We start from the raw sequence: 14,403 nt of genomic DNA on the forward strand, positions 1-14,403 counted from the left end.
CCCTTTGTTCAGATCAAGGCAGGAAAAGACTTTGGTTCCATTCAGCTGTGTGATCATGTCTGCAATGTGTAGACCTGAATTTCCTCATCTTTTCATTGCTTTGTTGGCCTGTCGCATAGCAACACAAATGTGCACTGAACCTTCACTGTCCTTTTTCGGCACCACCACAGTGTTGCACCAGTAGAGTATTCAATGATGTCATGCTTTAACAGTGTTCCTAGTTCTTTCTCAAGGTTTCCTGTAAGTGAAAAGCAATTCGAAGGTGTAGCTGTGCAACCAGGCAAATATCTTCATTAATGCAAAGCTGTACCTCCATTTTCTTACGTTTCCCAAGTCCATGGAACAATGTCGGGAATTGACTCTCTACTTCAGAATGGGCATTCAAGTTGTTTTAATAGAAATCAGTCCCATGCCAGCAGCTGTGTTGAAACTTAATAGGCATGCAGTCAATGAAGTACCTAGGAGTAGATGAATCAGTGCTTGAACTGTTTTTTTCGTGTGCTGCATGGTCGCCACAAAGGATAGTTTACTCCGTAAGGGTGTAGAAGCTGCTCAGGCATGCACCTTGGTCCATGACGGTGTGAGACGTGGTATCACAGGCAGTTATTTGTATGTTACTGCCAGCGTGATGTTTATCAATGCACCACTGTCTATCACATTTAGTGTCATGTTAGGACAATGTCCAAAGGAACTTTGTTGCTTCATGTGGTGATTCTTTTCAGACTTGTGTCTCGCAAGCGCGTGTTGTTCTGTGACTGGCATCCACATCACATATCCATTTTCCTCATTGTCACTCGATTACATCAATGAACAATTGGACGATGAATTTTGAAAACGATCGACTTTGTTTTGTTTCCTCTTGCCTTAGTCAATGTTGCTATTTGACCTTCTGGGAGTGGCTAAACCGCCTGTGGAACTTTCTGATGTTCATCTTCTCATCTTTCTGTGACACACTTAGTTTCACTTTTGCTTTTCAAACCATTATGTAATGGTTTTCCTTCCTGCAGAGTTTGCATGTTTGTTCGATAGCAGGACATTTATCTTGCTGTGGAAAGGAAAATCCACAGCAGAAACACCATTTCTTTTTTTGTCTGAGACATCATTCAGTGGGCCTCTGCCTTGTGTGTCTGCTTACTTTTCATGCTCAATGCTGATTCATTTTGGGTTGCTCCCGCTTCTATATCAGCAGCTTGTTGATCAGCACATTCCTCCTCTCCTGCAGCTATGAGCACTTTCTTCAAGCTAAGCGTTTCTTTCAGCATGAGTCGTCAGAATGAGTCGGAGAGGCAACCATCAATAACTCTAAGATGCATAGCTTCTTCATCATTGAATTAATTGAACTTGCAGTGCTTCTCCCAACAAACTCATTCATCAACTCACCAGGTTGTTGTCTTGCTCCTTTGAAATTGTACCTTTCATAGTCGACATTCAGCATTGCATTGAATTTGGCCTCAAACGTCTTCTCTATTTGAAGGTATGATATTTCACTAGCTTGTGATGTCTTCTTTATCTCCTCTTTTACTTCAGCACCTGCTAGGTGCTTTAAGTCTTTGATTTTTTTAATCATCTGCTTCTTCCATAGTATCTATGAAGTTATCGAACGTTTCAGTCCAGGCAGTCCATCTGGCACCAAAAGTCTGCTTTTTGGCATCAAATTGGCATCAAATGAAAGTGGTGGTTTCAGGAACACAGCACCGCCATACTTGGCGCTCTTTCCGAAAGGCATTGGAGATTTTCCAAGTTTGAAGATCTTTTGTTTGTTTCTGAGTTCCACCAGCTGCATCTGGGGTTGCTCCTGCGGGGGTGAATGGCTTCGTATTCACAACCCTTCTGCTTTCGCTTGGGTTGTTGTGGGTGCCGACTGCTACTTTGAGCACCCTTGCCCCCGGCCAAGTCTAGGAAAGGAGGTCAGGTTGCGCGTTTCTCGTTTGCTAAGGTGAGTGCAGTTGTACTATATATACCTGGGTGTCACTGCCTTTAGCATTTCTTTGCACCAAGTCACCTCTGCCTTCGTAACCGGTTGTCACTGTCTTTAGCTTTTCTGCTTTGTATCTATGCTGGGACTGTATTATGCTGTGATGCAGTATCTCTTATTTTGGCCTTACCAGTTGAATTTTGGCAGGCTCACTGGCTGTGCTCCTCTGAGGGGCCTTCGCCCTTTTCGATGGCCTCTCAAAAGCTGGAGTTGCAATTTGACCTCACATACGCCAACTGTGGACCACCTCTTGAGGCACAAGTGGCACTCACAAGCAGTTTGCTGGGCCACTGCAAACTCTCAGGGACAGCAGTCTTATATCGTTGGGAGGCATATATTCCCTATCTTGTTGCCAGTTGAAGTGTCCTCCCCAGCCTGGGAGCATGCAACAGACCACACCACCCGGAGGCTCTTATTTGCACGTATTTATTCTTCAACATACAACCGTTAACTGAACACACTGCATCCCAAACTATATTAACCTATAGGGTTGTCATGCTCATAAACACAGACCATGACAGGTGCGATGGCAAGCACTTACAGTTACACAGATAAGCATGTTGTGGCCATTGTTGTGCACTTATTTTCGGATATTAAAAGTCTAAACTTTGTTTATTCAATAGGAATGAGTATCAGCAGAGATGCATTGTCAAGTTTTAAGATTAAATAAGAATCCCCTGCCAAATAGGCGGTGTGGGCCGGAAGAGAGACCTGGGGTGGGGTGGGGCATGGGAGGGACTCGGCGGGGGGGGGGAACAAAAAATATATAATTATAAAGGAAATAAACTTACCTGATCGCCATCGCCGCGGCCTCCTCGGCAGTCCGCGCTGTCCCGCTCCTACTGATTATGGGACAAGCTCCAGACTGCACTGGGCCAATCATGACGCTGCAGGAAAGCTGCGTCCTGATTGGTCTGAGCGCTTCAACTTTGAACTCCCACGCAGACCGGGAGCCTGTGCCTTCTTTATCCAGCCCCAGCAACGCAGCTGGGGCTGGAGAAAGCTACACTGTGCATGAGATGTTTGGTTGGCCTGAAATGCTGGCCAAACACCTCACGCACAGTGCTCTCCCGCACCACATTGTTATCCCCCCTGGACCTGTCGCCAAGACTCATCAGAGTCCTGAGGGCGGGTCCAGGGGGCTTTTAATAAATGTTAATAAAACAGGTTAGAGACCCGCTTTATTATCGTTTTATTTGTTGCGGGCGGTGGTGGGGGGCGGCGGCGCTCCTCCGCCCTAATGGAGGGGCGGCCAATGCTTATCCTTTTGAGACCTTCAAAGCAGAAGCAGAAGTTAAGGCCTCCTGGTTACTATGAGCCGTGAAAAGCGGCCCAGTGGGAGAAGGCAGGGTCAGTGGAGGAAGCTTTGGAGGCTCACCAGGCGCTCTGAGATGTGAGGATCAACCCAGCATGAGAAAGTTGTGGACAGGTTGGAAGATTCATAGGTCTGTAGGGCACTCCGAGGCACTAGAGCGGTTTGGCAAGAGGGGGCGGGGCAACGGAGAGAAGTCTTCAAAGATGTAAAGAGTGACTTGTCACGAAAGGGACGAGCATAGAGAATGCTGGGAATGGGTGGAGCAGAGAAACAAGACCTACAAATAATTCCTTCAATTTGGCAGTGGAAGGATACAATTCCTCCAATCAGAGCTTAAAGACATTCTCCCAGGCGGGACTGCTCTCTGCAGCCCGTAAACTGTTTGTGTTTTTTTTTCTTTAGGAGTGATATTAAGCCAATAATATATTTCCTTGAGAGTCTCAGGTAATGGATTCAAGCTCTTTTGCTGCCTCATATTCCTTAAAAATAGCAAAGAACCAGAGTCTTGACATTGTGAGTGCAAACTCATTTGTGACTCATAATGTCACTTAGCACATGCTGTGATAACTGAAGTTACTTTTTGCTTGTTTATTTATGTGTGTGTTTAATGTATGCATGGTGAGCAGAATGCATGCGTAAGTTTTGGAGGATTGTGAAATTGCCATTCTTTTTAATGCGTTTCTTTTTGTTGTTTAAGAAAAGATCCTTTCTATAAATGCTACCTACTTTTGCTGAAATCCTGTAAAAACTGAACCGTCTCATGTTTTCATCCACTCTTCCTGCACTACTTACACTAGATGCATTTTGCTGGAAGCATGGTGCCTGTTCAGAAGTTTGTGGCTGATAAAAAGTGAATACTTTAATCAGGGCAACCAAGCTTGCATCACTTATGCTAGGCCGTTTGTATACTTTACACAAATGCTTGTTACACTTATGAAGCATATTATAATTTTAGGAATTTTGAGCAAAATGTCTGTGCTTCAAGACTTCCAGACTGAAGTTTGAATTATGCTTTAAATTGTCCCCTTTGGTATTACCTGTTGTCTCTAATGCTCTTAACAACTGACTCATACAGTGTAAAGCATCACTAATAAGCTGATTCATTTGTGTTTTATAGACCTTTGCAATGATCCAGATGAACTCCGCGATGTGGCTCAAATGCTTCCAGAAACCACAGCCTCCTTAGACAGGAAGCTTCGTTCTATCGTGAACTATCCAAAGGTGTCTGCCTCTGTCCATCACTATAACAAGCAAGAATTTGTCACCTGGAAACAGAGTTTGGGAGATAACTACACAAGTGTTATTGCAAACCTTCGGTGGCATATGGACTGGCAGCGAAGCCCCCAAAAATATGAACGAGCAATTGATGAATGGCTGAATAGCTACAAATAGGAACATTAATCACACAAGGGGGCTAGAGGAGGTTTAAGGACCTGCGGTAGCCAACTCCCCATTCATAGGTACGCATCACAAAAGAAGCTCCGGGTCCGTGTTGGTAGGGAGGTCTAACAAGTGACTTCACGCGGGCTACAACCCCCTCACGGCGAGGGAGGAGCTCAGGGATGTTTTATTAGGGAGGTTGGGTGTACTAAAACCCTATGAGAGCTCGGTGTGTTGAAGAAAGGTGCAGTGCTGTGTTCTAAGTGATTAAAATTGGCTACAGGGTCAACTATGGTGCTACTTTTATTCAACTGCCCGGTGTCAGGATAAAAACCAGAGTGTCGCTCGTAACGCAAGTACCAGGATTCAAGGCTTCTGCGCTCTTACAAGGCCAACATGTTTCAGCCTAATAGACCTTGATTAGTGTCACGGCTTTCTTCAGGGTCAGTATATGTAGCTACTGCAATAAATAAGTGAATGGTGTGTGCACAAACACAGGTAAAAAGTGATAAATAAATGGGACAATACTGAACCAGGACAGATTTCACCATTCAGTATGTTCAACGTATACCTTAAAATGGAAACAAAAGGCAACAAGTCACATGTGTATACAGAATTATATCACAAGTAAACAATTTTAACCTCCCTTCATTTAAACATTTAAGTCACATTCCCATATTAGAACAATGTGCAGCATACTAAGATGAGCGACTCACCATTCTAGGTTACGGAGTTCACCACATCTGTCGTGGCTATTTAGCCATATGGTACGGGCGCCACAACCTGTAGAGGAAGGTTTGAAGCATTTAAAATCAGAAAATCCCAGAGATGGAGAGCAGGCGAAAGTAAGAGAGTCGAAAACAGCATAGAAGTACGCAGAAACCAATTGACCTTTGGTTGGTGTGTAATGCAACCCATTTAATCTGGAGAAAGAAGCAGTAGGGCGCGCAGCACTAGGGTCGCGAAATACAGTCCTCAGCGAGGACAACCTGTGGCCGGGGTCATAATGATGTCAAAATGACAGGGTGTGTCTCGGAAAATGAGAAAGGTGGTGCCAGGAGCGTGCACGTTGGTCCACAAAAAGGGCTCAAAAGTACTTGACCTGTTGCGTGGCCACGGTGGGACAAATGAAGATCACACAAGAGGGAGGGGTATCCCCATGTGATGGAAACATGTTGGCCTTGTAAGAGCGCAGAAGCCTTGAATCCTGGTACTTGCGTTACGAGCGACACTCTGGTTTTTATCCTGACACCGGGCAGCTGAATAAATGTAGCACCATAGTTGACCCTGTAGCCAATTTTAATCACTTAGAACACAGCACTGCACCTTTCTTCAACACACCGAGTTCTCATAGGGTTTTAGTACACCCACCCTCCCTAATAAAACATTCCCGAGCTCCTCCCTCACAGCGAGGAGGTTGTAGCTTTCGTGAGGACTAGGTCTCTCACACGAGGAGGTACCCCCATGATGAAGCATGACACCTCTGGTGTGTGAGGGGAACTGTCCTTAAAAAGGGAAATCCCCTGTTATGCACATCAAGTCACTTGTTAGACCTCCCTACCAACACGGACCCGGAGCTTCTTTTGTGATGCGTACAAATAGGAACAGACAGGAAAACATGAACTGCTTGATTCAGAAAATCCTTTAGAAAAAGTCAGCAAACTACTCTCAATGGTGTCCTTGACAAGACGAACCTCGAAGTTACTCTTTGAAACTCAAGACAGATGTAAGTTTCCAAAAATATTCCTCCTTCCATACAGTTAATAGAACAACTGTCCATTAAGCACACAGTTCTGCAAAGTATGATGGAAATCTTCATTTGTAAACGAAACTTCTTCCCTGTTTTTACAAAGGGCAGATAGTGTGTAAGGAAATCCTCTTCTGTACTCCCCGAGACATTCAGGGGTATTTCCTTCCCTTCAACTTTACATCCGTTTTCAGGGTGGGAATGGTTGTTTAAAATGTTTGTAAATGGCTACAAGAGTAATTGTATGCATGTGTTCCATACATTGTGCATGAACACCCCCAAAGTTTCCTACAGCTAATCGGAAACTGACAACAATGGGAAATCTGTCATACTGCCACAGGGTTTTCCAATGTGTAGCTTGGGAGCTAATAGTAGCTCGCCAGCTGCCAGCAGGTAGCTCTTGGACATGGAGACCAGCCTAATACATAACCCTGTGGATCTGAAACAGCCTTGCTGCCTCTTGCATTGTACAGGAGTCAGTACCGCTCAGTTATAAATCCTCGAAGTGGCAGTCAGCCTGACCAATCCTAAATCCCATGCTCAGAAACACTTACAGTGTAATTGACAGCACGACGTCTGCAACATAACCAAACACCATGCAGAAAAGGCCCTTCTGATGAGAGCCATGGCAAACTCTGGTCTGGGATGGAAGGGCAAAGTACCTGGAAAAGTTGAAGTGTGGAGACAAAACAAATCTGTTAAGTATGTCAGATGTGCTACTGTAACAGTCATTGTATTAGTAGCTTGAGATGATTTATATTAATCAAAAATAGCTCTCATTATAAAAGAGGTTGGAGACCCCTGTACTTTCAACTTTTCTGCTGTTGTAAGTGCACTTTCTGATCTTGAAATTCCACTTTCCTGGTTCTGGCAATTGCAACGTGTAATTTATAGTCGTGAATGCTGTATTTTTGTGCACCTAAGTTGCATCTGGTGTCCCAAAACCCATAGATAATACCTTCATATCTGTGCAAATATCAGTATAAGAGTAGTTCATCGAACATCGGTTTGTTTAGTCTATGACCTTCAATATGAGAAGACCGCTGTGGACTCAAGGTCAAGGGGTACATTCGATCACATTGTTTATATTACGACAGTAATGGGAAAGGCTCTTGATGATACTTTTGAAATAATTATGTCTCTGTATTTCCAAGGGTTGTCAACTGTTCTTAATTTGAGCCAGTGGTTGCAGTGGGGAGCCATCCGCACTAATTTTTAAGGAGCAGCACATATTTTTCTGCATCAGATATTTACCGAGAGCAAGATAGGGAAGGACCAAATAAGAGAAAGACGGATAAAATTATACAAAGGGAGAAAGCAGGAGCCTGCATGAGTGGAATAAAGGGTCAGGGAGTGTCTGACAGTGGATTAAAGAGGCCTGAGGTGGATTAAGACTATTAGCCTTAGCTTTCAGTGTGTGATGAGGTTTAATTGCACGGGCGTCTGAGCAGAGCCTTGGGCACGGGCACTCTTCATGTTTGGGCACGGGCTCTCAAGTTACTGAAACACACAAAACACAATAGTAAACACATTAATAAGGGAAACCTTAAAACATAGCTGTCTAGTTACGATATATATCTAACCATGTACGTTTCCCTAAACTACTTTAACAAATATTTTGTCCCAAAAATAAGCCTGCACACAAACACCATAGAAAAGTAAGAAGCTAAATTTTGAAGCATAATGAAAGCCAAGTGACCGAGAATCTGGTATACTTAGTCAGGAAATGCAGCATTTTCAAAATCTCAGAATTTTGATCTCATTTTCTGAGTTTTATTCTCAAAAAGTGAGATAGACACTATCATAATTAAATAATTAACACCAGCAGCACAAAATCTATCGCTGCAATTTTGCCCGTTCCAAAAACCTTAAAAAACATGAGATGACTAATTTACTTCGAGCGGCTGCGGCTTGGCATCTAGGACTGAGACCACTGCACAGATTCACTCGTGAAAAGAATTCTCCACCAACTCAATCTGTGAGTAGGGATCTTATAGGGAGCATGAATGCAACTCCGATTACTTTCCCAGTCACAGTCTGAGAAAGGCGAAGTGATAGGCAGGCCACATCTTTAAATGTATAAGGAGAAAAAAGAATCGGAAAAGAATCTGTCATTACAAGTGCTCAGCAAATACAACTTGGATTTCCTTCTATCAAATTAAACGAGATAGGTAACATAAAAGGTAAATTTGAGGAGAAACTGAACAAACCCTTTTGGGAAAGGAGATGAAACTAAACCAAGTAAAGAAGCTGGACTAAATAGCAAGCAAAATGACTGAGAGTGATAAAGTAACGAGGTTATATCGGAGGAGGTGGGATAATGATCAAGATGTATAATGGCAGTTCGTCAGGGTGTTGACAGAAACAATTACACAAGACACACAGAAAGCAATAGTAACAGAAAACACAAGCTGCATCATAAAATAAAGTGAACCGAAACTGATAAGGGCTTGCTAAGAGTATGACAGATATATGATGTGGAGATAATGGGCAGAAATGAAAGATTCCAGCAGATATCTCCCTTCAAAATCCAGCCATTGCAAGTATTTGTACCTGGAATTGGGAATAACTGCGTGGACCACAAACTACTGGGTCCTTTTCTGGTGGTTATCCTCTGTTCAAGGGACAAAAACCTCTGTAGTTTGCTAAATTCTTTGTTTAGGTGGTAAATGTCAGCAGAGGGGCCACAGTGAGTTGCGGGGTGCAGGGAGAGATGGTCAGGAGGGTGTCTGAGGTGTGGCAAGGTATGATCTGGCTGGGGAGAGCACTGCAAGGTTCCCCGATCATTGGTAGTGGATCTGGTGGTTTTACTTGAAGCAGATTCACACGCTGTGAAACCTGGTGTGGAGTTCCTGCAGCTGGTAATCCACGGTGCAAACACTCTGGGCAACTGCTAGTCTAGTGGAGTGGTATCACCCCCTTCCCCCAGGGGTACCGCTTTGCCAGAAGGTGATTGTTCAGAAAACATTTGAAATAAAATTTGCACATATTGATGCTTGCCATGCCAATGACTATGAATATTTTCTTCAGATTTAGAAGTCTTCATAACTCAGGCAACGTAGCAAATGGAGCTGAGTCGTCCTGTGGCAGAGTCAACTGCTGATGTGAAGCGAAAACAAAGGATCTCGGTTGAAAGAGAATTCACACTGCAGACCAGCAAGGCTGATGTAACACAACCCAGTGATAGTCTTTCCCTCTCCTTATGTGGCACAATGTGTGGGGTTTGCCATGAGCATGTGCTTTTACTTTGGTGCTCTGCAGTCCTTTTATAAGTCATTTGCAGGTAACATGAGGCTCTCTTACAATGCAGATAACCCAGAGAGTCTGTTATTATTACTTAATACTTCAAAAACCTGGGCAAGTAGTTCATGAGATGCCAGCTTGTGCTCCAGCAGGCTAACAGAACACCAAGTCTGCTCCTTTCTCTTCTTACTGCAGCACAAGGATGCCCTGTTTACCTGAAGCTGCACCTTAGCGTCGACCTCATGTTTTGTGTTTGAGCAGAGTTTTTTCCTAAGCAATCTTCCCACCTCCTCGGGCGTCCCCAGTGTGGAGGGGCTCTTATCTGGATGAGCGCTCAGCAGCACTAGCTCGTGCCCCTTCTAGGGTGGTAAGCCTTCAAAAAGAGTTGCTGTCCCGCTACAAAACACACACAAACAAACATTTGCAATGCAATCTGTCCCGCTTTTGGGACCTTATATGTATTTAGCTATGCAGCACATTAGCCTGGGTGCTGAAACATCTACTGTTCTTTAACATGGAGGGAAAGTAAGCACCAAACTGCATGACACGCCAGGTATGGGAACACATAGAGAGAAATATTGCCTTTCAGCGGGAAATGGTATAGTCCAAAGCTCTGTTTAGGTCTCGCCTAGGCAGCGCATGCACTGTCTCGTTGGGACATGCAGTATATGCTTTAGTGAGGAAATCCCCGCCTCCAATTTCCTATTTGTTTTTGAGTGTGTCTTTCAAAATGTCCTACTTGCTATTGGGTAAGCGTGTTTTATGTCCCTCCTTTTTCTCTGTTGGGCACGCCTATGGCTATTGGCTCCTTTACTGGTATGAATGCATTTTTTGGGGGTTTGTTGTTTATCGGGGATCTCTTTTTTAGGTCTCGCGAGGCATGCAATATACACTATAGCAGGGAAGCTTCATGGAAACTCCGCCCATTTTTTTGATAGGCTTAGGTCCTAAATGCTGCCTTCCCATTGGATCTAGCCTTGCTAGTCCCGCCTTATGATGAGCATGTTGTCATTTGTGTCCTTTCATGGCTAATGGTCCCTTCACTGCACAGACTACTTTTCTCCCCCTCCCGCAGTCCAATGCCTTCTCGCTGGCCCCTCCACCCCTAACCCCCACCCCCCCTCATGCTCGTCACCCACATGCATTGCAGGAAATCACTTCATTAATTTCTGGTTGAAAAAGTGAGCAAGGAACGCTCCAGTAGTCTGATAGAACATCGCTGGGCATTGATAGAAAACCATAATTTAAATAAACGATTAACCAGTTGTTGCCCGACCTCTCTGAATCAGGAATACTTCAACTTTATTTCCGGTTGGAAAAGTGCACAAGGAACGCTCCAGTAGACTGATGGAACATCGCTGGGCATTGTTGGAAAAACATAGTTTAAACAAAAGATGAACCTTTTTTCCTCACCTTATTATTGTCTTATAAGGTGTTCAAAAATGGCTACCAGTTTAACTTCCTATCACTTGTCGGCTTCCTAGCGGCGTCTCACCCTTACTCCTACCCGTACTTCCTGTCGGTAGCGCAAGGAGGGGAAGTGATGTGCCTGCTGCATGGGACTAGGAGAGAGAGGTCGGAATCGGAGAGGAGGAGATAGCTAAGAAGGGGTAGGCATCTCGGAGACAGAAACACAACTGTGATCAGCTCACCCAATTTTGCCCTGCTCTAATGAGTTCCGATCTAATCATGGCTACCCAGAACATGGACCCCGCCTCTGCCACCAACTCCCTCACCACCCGCAAGGGAACCGAGCCTGGGTCCAGCGCCGCAAGCAGGGGCTCCATCAGCAAAAGATAAAAGGAGCTGGGGGGGTTAGCAGTGGAAGTTTCCGTCTATGGTTTTTGGTGTGCTGAGTGAGAGTCCTGTAAGTGGGGACTATGTTAAGGGCTGTAAGGAGGGGCTAGGTTGAGCTTGCTGCAGTTCTTCAAATGGAAAAATAGAAGTGCAATTACTCTACACCAGAGTACCTGCTCGTTTCTGAGAAGTGCTGGTTCTCTCCAATTAAAAATATTGCATTTCTCTTGAGAAGTGCAGGTACACTCTCTCTCAAAATAAAAAAAAGTGCCGGTACTCCGTACCGGACAGTACTAGCCCATTTTAAAGCACTGGCTGTAAGTAAAGGGTCGGCTGTGACTCACCCATGTTAGAGGTTATTTTATATCATACATAGTGACAGTTTTTGGACGGCCGCTGAGTTTGTGTGGCGAAGTGTGAGTCCTGGTTATGTAGTGGTGGGAAGTTTTCAGAGTTTGCGTGGACATGAGCGACTGAAGAACAAGGGGATGCCTTTTTAAAACTGCAAAGTTGCGTGGTACTCCGGAGAGCGGCGAGGCAAATTTGACTAAGAGTTACCAAAGAGGTAGAGGTCAAGAAACTGCAAAGATGTGACTGGGGAGTAGGGTGTTGAGTCGTTGACCATTGTGAGGGCGTGGGAATGTTGCACTAAACTCTCATCTGAGGTGTAGATACTCCGCAAGTTCTAGAGAAGAGGTAAATTGTATTCCAGTTTCTCAGTATTTTTGGGGGTAGGAGATGGGCTTTCTGAAAGCTGGAGATTTGTTTTTGATTGTATTTAAAGGAATTCATAAAAAGTATTACACGTTTAATTTAAATATGTCCTGGGCAGTTACTGCAGAATTTGGAGCCTTTATTTCTGCCTGTTTCCAGCAGACAGCGACTGCCTGTAGAAATGATCAAAGAGTAAGTAACAGTGACTAGGACAAAGTACAAGGAGTTGCAGGGGCAGCTAGCAGCACAGGCTCACTCTTTGAAGTATTCACTTATGACAATGGTTACTCCCCTGAGGTTGTTGGTGTGGGGCAGGCCTAGGCAGCTTGATTATAGGTGTGTTTGTGTATGCTGCCCAGCTGGAGTTAATCAGTCATCTAGTTGTGGGATTGTTCTCCCCCCTGTAATTTAAAGTGAAACACGGACGCAGAATGACTCTACGTGGCACTGGATGATGGAGAGACCCCCATAGCAGTGTCCAGAAACCTAGAAACCCCGCCAGTGGGTTCAGCGTGATGCAGAAAAGGGCTTTTACTAGGTTGCTAATTTCATTAGCAGAGAGATCCTCGTGCCTGGGGATAGCAACAGCGCGAGCCTTCAACAGACGGCAAAGAGGGGTATGGGAGGAGGAGTGCACCTAAGGAGCCGCGTGTGAAGAGCTGTCTTGCTTGGTGTACGACCAAATCGCTGCCATGGAGGCCAAACAAAACCTGCAGTTGGTCTACCAGGCCGTGCAAGCACTGTACCACAACCCCAAACCCAGTGGGGGAGCTTCAAAAATTGGTGAGCGCTGGGGTTGGGACCCGGGTACAAGGGTTTTAAAGGAAAGGACACTGTTCTGTAGAGGTTTTACGAGCATGTCACATCCCATATGTTGGCAGCGCATTGAGTTAAGGGAGAACCATGTGAAACTGGGCAAGCGATTAGGGTCCGTTTTGGGTGTGAAGTTGCACGCGTCGGCATCTTGGATAGTTTTAGTGGAGGGGTTCAGGAAGTTCATCAGGACAGGCCCTGAAGAGCTAACTCCAGGGAAAATAAAGTCGAGGTGGCAGGCAAGGCACAAGGATGAGGAGGCTGAGGCTCTTAAGCCAATCATATTACTTTACTTTAAGATATGGACTTGAATCAGCCAATAAGTTAATGTAATTTCTGAAGGGGCGGCAGTCACAGGGCAGTGTAGGAGAAGAGTTGCACCTCTAACGAATGGTTTATTTTTCCCCATTGTTTCGGGTTTCATAGTTGGTCAGAAAGGCATCTTATAATGCCATTGATAATGGGCGAAAATTGACATGATCTAGAAATCGCATACAATGATTCTTCCTAAAACACTGCTTGGTTCTAAAATCTTGAGATTCTCAGCATGACTGATTCAGAAATGCCATATTTATTTTAGCTTCATTTAGAATAGAGGTGGACGCGGCAACAAATTAACAGATACAGCTGAGGTTCGGATCTTGGAGCCAGTGCACAAGCCGGGCCCTGACAAAATTTGCTATGTTAAATACAACAAACACCAGCCAGAAGCCTGACTAAACAGTACTGTGTAAATATTTTGTTGTATTTTCTCCTATAAGTAACTGCAAATTAAATAATTGATCTAAGTACACACTTAGTTGAGAAACATAGTTGATTTCTTAGATAACCATTGTTTACATTCAAACCCGTTTTAATCGCTGGTTAAAGAATGTTCCACTTTTATCAGTGCATTGCAGGGTTAGAGCTATCATACTAGAAAAGATAAGTGTGAGAACAATTAACACACAGATCTCTGTAGTAAGTGCATTAACCTACAGGTCTATTCTTGTGCATAGATTCTGTCGTCAGTATGTCTCATATGCATTTCCTATATGCATTACCCATTGAGCTGTCTTATTGGGATTGGAATTTGTGTCCTGCAGGATACGCAGACATTTCTGAATAAGGTGCATTCACTCACCACGGTATTCTGAGTGGGCTAACAACAGGGTCGTATTGGGATCACAATTAGGCACTCCTTAATAAAGTGGCCTAATTTCCCAGATCATGCCATGTTAAAGAACAGTAGATGTTTCAGCACCCAGGCTAATGTGCTGCATAGCTAAATACATATAATGTACCAAAGGCGAGACCGATGGTATTGCAAATGCTTGTTTTAATATAAAATCAGGGCCTTCGGTGGTCATATCATTGAAAATACAAGATTTGAAAAAAATATTATTGTCTACAGGTGCTTGTGGAAGACAATTTCTATGG

The 14,403-nt window shown here is 44.3% G+C and overlaps 1 protein-coding gene across 1 annotated transcript in view; it reads left to right on the forward strand.

The window, feature by feature from the left end:
- ARSK (arylsulfatase family member K) overlaps positions 1-9,414 on the forward strand; it is a 567,335-nt gene extending 557,921 nt beyond the window's left edge. The window contains exon 8 of the mRNA XM_085632496.1: positions 4,408-9,414. Within this exon, the coding sequence (XP_085488622.1) occupies positions 4,408-4,682 (275 nt within the window). The 3' untranslated portion in view covers positions 4,683-9,414. The remainder of the gene's footprint in view (positions 1-4,407) is intronic.
- The last annotated feature ends 4,989 nt before the right edge of the window (positions 9,415-14,403 follow it).

Source organism: Triturus cristatus, chromosome 2_1, assembly GCF_964204655.1.
Source record: "Triturus cristatus chromosome 2_1, aTriCri1.1, whole genome shotgun sequence".
Taxonomy (NCBI): domain Eukaryota; kingdom Metazoa; phylum Chordata; class Amphibia; order Caudata; family Salamandridae; genus Triturus; species Triturus cristatus.